Raw genomic sequence first — 6,000 nt, 5'->3', positions numbered from 1 at the left:
ACCATAACCTGTTGTTGAAAAAACTTAGGTGCTATGGCTTTTCAACCTCTGCCATATCGTGGATTCAGAGCTATCTAATAGAACTCAAAGGGTTTTCTTTAATGGAAGAGTCTCTAATGTCAAACATGTGAAGTGTGGTATACCGCAGGGCAGCTCTCTAGGCCCTCTACTCTTTTCTATTTTTACCAATGACCTGGCATTAAACAAAGCATGTGTGTCCATGTATGCTGATGATTCAACCATATATGCATCAGCAACCACAGCTAATGAAGTCACTGAAACCCTTAACAAAGAGCTGCAGTCTGTTTTGGAATGGGTGGCCAGTAATAAACTGGTCCTGAACATCTCTAAAACTAAGAGCATTGTATTTGGTACAAATCATTCAATAAGTGCTAGACCTCAGCTAAATCTGGTAATGAATGGTGGGTGGTGGTGAATGGTGTTGAATGAATGGTGTTGAACAAGTTGAGGAGACTAAATTACTTGGCGTTACCTTAGATTGTAAACTGTCATGGTCAAAACATATAGATTCAATGGTTGCAAAGATGGGGAGAGGTATAGCCATAATAAAGAGATGCTTTTTTGACACCACACTCCAAAAAGCAAGTTCTGCAGGCTCTAGTTTTGTCTAATCTTGATTATTGTCCAGTSGTGTGGTCCAGTGCCGCAAGGAAAGACCTAGTTAAACTGCAGCTGGMCCAGAACAGAGCGGCACGTTTTGCTCTTAATTGTAATCAGAGGGCTAAAATTAATACTATGCATGCCAGTCTCTCTTGGCTAAGAGTTGAGGAGAGACTGACTGCATCACTTCTTTTGATAAGAAACATTAAATGTGTTGAAAATCCCAAATTGTTTGCATAGTCAACTTACACACAGCTCTGACACACACACTTATCCCACCAGACATGCCACCAGGGGTCTTTTCATAGTCCCCAAATCCAGAACAAATTCAAGAAAATGTACAGTATTATACAGAGCCCTTATTGCATGGAACTTCCTTCCATCTCATATTTCTCAAATAAACAGCAAACCTGGGTTTCAAAAAACAGATAAAGCAACACCTCGTGGCACAACGCCTCTCCCCTATTTGACCTAGATAGTTTGTGTGTATGCATTGATATATAGGCTACGTGTGCCTTTTTAAAAATGAGTGTAGTTCTGTCCTTGTCTAATGATGTTCTGTATTATGTCATTCTGTATTATGTTTCATGTGGATCCCAGGAAGAGTAGCTGCTGCTTTTGCAACAGCTAATGGAGATCCCAATAAAATACCAAATCAGCACCATCTCTACCAGCAACTACCTACAGCATTCCTACTAGGCAGATTAGTCAATGGCTGGGGGTGGTAGAGACCTAAAGGACTGAGGCAGCAGTAGATTCGTCACTAGGGAGAGGAGGAACCTCAGGCAGGAAGGACACAGAGGAGTTGACTCCGGAGGAGAGAGGAACAGTGGGTAATGCTTATGTGATGCCCTTTCTGTGGAAGAGCTGTTTGAAAAGCCCACCTGAAATTGTACAGTGTACAAAACATTATGAACACCTGGTCTTTCCATGACAGACTGACCAGATGAATCCAGGTGAAAGCTATGATCCCTTATTGAAGTCACTTGTTACATCCACTTCAAATCAGTGTAGATGAAGGGGAGGAGACAGGTTAAATAATGATTTTTAAGCTTTGAGACAATTGAGACATTGATTGTGTATGTGTACCATTCAGAGGGTGAATGGGCAAGATACAATATTTAAACGCCTTTGAACGGGGTATGGTAGTAGGTGCCAGGCGCACCGGTTTATGTCAAGAACTGCAACGCCGCTTGGTTTTTCCAAGCGTGTGTATCAAGAATGGTACACCACCCAAAGGACATGCAGCCAACCTGACAACTTTGGGAAGCTTTCTCCTACTGTATCTCTTTCCCCTATTGTATCTTTCTCCTACTGTATCTATTTCCCCTATTGTATCTTTCTCCTACTGTATCTCTTTCCTCGTATCTTTCTCCTACTGTATCTCTTTCCTCGTATCTTTCTCCTACTGTATCTCTTTCCTCGTATCTTTCTCCTACTGTATCTCTTTCCTCGTATCTTTCTCCTACTGTATCTCTTTCCTCGTATCTTTCTCCTACTGTATCTCTTTCCTCGTATCTTTCCCTTACTGTATCTCTTTCTCCAACTCCAGCGAACAACTAATGAGAGTGAATGCTACTGTGTACCATCCCTGTAGCATTAAAGGCCCAGTGCAGTCAAACACGTGATTTCCCTGTGTTTTATATACATTTCCAACCTATGAGGTTGGAATAATAATGTGAAAAATAAAAATAATAGTGTAAGAGTTGTTTAAAAAGGCTGCCTGAAATTTCAGCTTGTTTTGGTGGGATGGAATTTAGGCCTGCCTGGTGACATCAATAGACCAATAAGAAAGATTTCCAAACCTCTCTGCCAATAACAGCTAGATTTCAGTTTTCCCCTCCCCACTCAGACAACTCCCAGACAGTCCTAGCAAAATTCTTGCTTGAGAAATTGTTCTTTGCTAAGAAATTATTTTTAACTAGTTTCCTTTTGACCATTTTAATTGAAAACAATAACAGTAAGGTACTTAATTGTCACCCTGTAAATGATTTGATATTGAGATAAAGAAAACAGCTGTATTGGACCATTAATCAAGGAGGAGGTAAGCGCTAACCACAGTGGTGCTAACGCTTGTTGAGAAACATAATAATACATTCATTACGAGACATTGTGGCTGTTGTGGTAGCGTTACGGTGCGATTGTAGTAATGTTGTCCTACTCACTCTATCTCCATGCTCAGCAGCTCCAGGAGAGCGGTGAATATGCCCATGTCATACAGCAGGAACACATTGTGGCGAGACCAGTGGATCACGTCCGCATCCGTGTCACACTCATCAAACACCCCTGGGGAACGCCACACGTAGCCTTCAACAGATGCTCACTCACCACACAACACTCTCAACGGACTCTGAAGGACTCAAGCATAAATAGTGTACATGTCCTCTGTTTCATAAGAAAATGTTGGTCAGAGAAATCGCAAGGGAAATATTTAAATATTCCCTTAATCTCCTAGATGCATGTCAAAATTTGCTACACTCAAAGCAAATTATCTTGTAGTGTGCAGTGACGGTGATGATGATTACCCTGTGCCAGGTAGAGGATGGCCCGGGCCACCTTCAGCCTCTTGTCCCGGTCAGTGACCTCCAGAGCATCTAGTAGTCTCATCACATAGGCCTTCTGCTGCTCCTGACCCAGCTCAATCCACCTCCTCCCCCGCACTGCAGAGAGACAGGGACAGAGTGAAAGAGACCAGGTGAGTCTTGGTGACTTTGTGTGACCTTGTGACTCTGAGCTTGTACGTCTGTCACTCTATCTATTCACTTACTTCTCCCATTCCCTCTCTCTCTCCCTCCCTCCCTCCCTCYCTCTCTCTCTCTCCCTTTCACACGTGAAAAAGATTGGCTGGGATCAGCTCTGGTCATTAAACTCACACTGACCCAGGAGCAGCTAGTGGTCTCAGAGTCAAAGTGACCTGGCTTCAGCTCACATGCATGGTCACAGCAGGCTATTTCAGCCCTGGCCAGGTATAGCAGTACACACACTGATCACCCACTGTGAACGCGCACTAAAGAGAAAAGAATGCCAGGATCCAACATCAAGGCAACAACACCTTTTACTTCTAGGCTATGAGCGATGGATTCCTAAAAGTGTGGAGTAGTGTATAAATAGGACTGTTTCTGACCTTTATTTTTTACCTCAACTCTTGGGATTCTTGTAGGACATCGTGATCAATGGAATTGAAATAGCTAGTCAGTTCCCCTCTTTTAGTAGACATATTCTGACATGTAGTGCCTCCAGAAAATATTCATACGTATTCCACACTTTGTTGTGTTACAGCCTGAATCCAAAATGTATTTWAAAAAAAATGTATTACCCATCTACACACACTGCTTCATAGTGACAAAGTGAAACTATTATTTATTTGTTTATTTTTGCAAACGTATCGAAAGTGAAATACAGAATTATCACATTTAAATACATTTACATAACTGTGAGTCTTTCTGGGTATGTGTCTAAGAGCTTTGCATACCTAGATTGTACAATATTTGCACATTATTTTTAGTTAAAAAAATTCAAGCTCTGTCATGTTGGTTGTTGATCATTGCAAGACAGCCAGTCTTGCCATAGACTTTCAAGTTGCTATAGGTCTAAACTGTAACAAGGCCACTCAGGGACATTCAATGCCGTCTTGGTGACTAACTCCAGTATATATTTGGCCTTATGTTTTAGGTTATTGTCCTGCTGAAAGGTGAATTTGTCTCCCAGTGTCCAGTGGAAAGCAGACTGAATCAAGTTTTACTCTAGGATTTTTATTCAGTTTCTTTACATCCCCTTCAAAAAAATACTCTAGTCCTTGACAAGCATATCCATAACATGATGCAGCCACCACCATGCTTGAAAATATGAAGAGTGGTACTCAGTGATGTGTCCATCCATCCATCCATCCTCAGTTTCCTCTTATCACACAGCCTTTAATCTCTGTAACTGTTTTAAAGTTACCATTGGCCTCATGGTGAAATTCTTGAGTGGTTTCCTTCCTCTCCGGCAACTAAGTTAGGAAGGAGGCCTGTATTTTTGCAGAGACTGAGTGCATTGATACACCATCCAAAGTAATTAATAACATCACCGTGCTCAAAGGGATATTCAATGTCTGCTTTAAAAAAAATATATATATATTTTTTTACCAATAGGTGACCTTCTTTGCGAGGCATTGGAAAACCTCCCTAGTCTTTGTGGTTGAATCTGTGTTTGAAATTCACTGCTGGGCCTGAAATATAATTTTATTCGTGAGTAACAGAGATGAGGTAGTCATTCAAAAATCATGTTAACACTATTATTATACATACAACTTGTGACATGTTAAGCAAATTTTTACACCTGAACGTATTTAGGCTTGCCATAATAAAGGGTCTGAATACTTATTGACTCAAGACATTTCAGCTTTTCATTTTTAATTCATTTGTAAAAATGTCTAAAAACATAATTCCACTTTGACATGGCGTATTGTGTGTAGGACTGTGACACAAAATCAACTTTTAATCCATTTTAAATTCAGGCTGTAACACAACAAAATTTGGAAAACGTGAGGGGGTGTGAATACTTGCTGAAAGCACTTGAACTCTTTGACAAAACTTCCCTGTATAAAGTTCATCCCATGTAACTTTTAATGCGCAGCTCTGATAAGTGCTCTGATAATGTCATTATGGTAAAAGTACTCGGAGAGTAGCGACGCAGATGACATGGGTGCATACAGATTTAGCAGTGATGGAAAGTGGCAGTCTGGCAGATGTGTTAAAACATTGATGAGGGCCCCGTCACCGTTTGACATATTTTAAACCCCAGATACAGAGAGACAGCACATCTCCTATCTCTCTCTGCAGCACAGACAGCCAGCCAAGCTTTCCACTGATCCATCGATTCATTCCTATTGGCTTTAGGGAAACAGAGTAGGGAAGAACAAGACCTAGCCTAGCTCTCTTAAGTCATGTAATGTGCTGCAGCTGAAACAAAGTTGCCCTTTGGGGACAATAAATCTCTGTGGAACTGAATGCCTGGCGCTACACATGATGTATTATTACTCATTATGAACCTTCCTTACTCCGCTTACTCCGCTTACTTCCGAAGCGGAGTAAGAATACAACCACATTTTACAGTACAGCAACGAACTGGGCAGAGTTTCAGAGAATGTGAGAGGGGTTGAATGAGTATGGAGATTAGATCAGCAAAATGGACACGGTCCAATTCATCCGGTCAATATGATTCACATTAGGAGATGAAACTAAATCGACCGGCTGTTTAATAACAATGCTCATGATACGGAACAGTTGGTCACAGTAGTCGGCTACGGCTGTGGTTTTGCAGCGTATAGATAAGGCAGCTCTGTTTGTCGTGGCGCTAAGAGAGACAACGGCTGCAGAGCAGAGTTTGGCAAGATGT

General features: G+C 41.4%; 1 protein-coding gene across 4 annotated transcripts in view; it reads right to left on the bottom strand.

The window, feature by feature from the left end:
* strip2 (striatin interacting protein 2) overlaps positions 1-6,000 on the bottom strand; it is a 42,477-nt gene that overhangs the window by 27,634 nt on the left and 8,843 nt on the right. For all 4 annotated transcript variants that reach the window (XM_023968359.2, XM_023968350.2, XM_023968342.2 and 1 more), the window contains exons 4-5: positions 3,147-3,281; positions 2,787-2,907 (exon numbers count right to left, since the gene is read on the bottom strand). In XM_023968359.2, coding sequence (XP_023824127.1) covers positions 2,787-2,907; positions 3,147-3,281 — 256 coding nt within the window. The remainder of the gene's footprint in view (positions 1-2,786; positions 2,908-3,146; positions 3,282-6,000) is intronic.

The sequence above is a fragment of the Salvelinus sp. IW2-2015 genome, linkage group LG3 (genome assembly GCF_002910315.2).
Source record: "Salvelinus sp. IW2-2015 linkage group LG3, ASM291031v2, whole genome shotgun sequence".
NCBI lineage: Eukaryota > Metazoa > Chordata > Actinopteri > Salmoniformes > Salmonidae > Salvelinus > Salvelinus sp. IW2-2015.
This window is presented reverse-complemented; position numbering and strand designations above follow the sequence as displayed.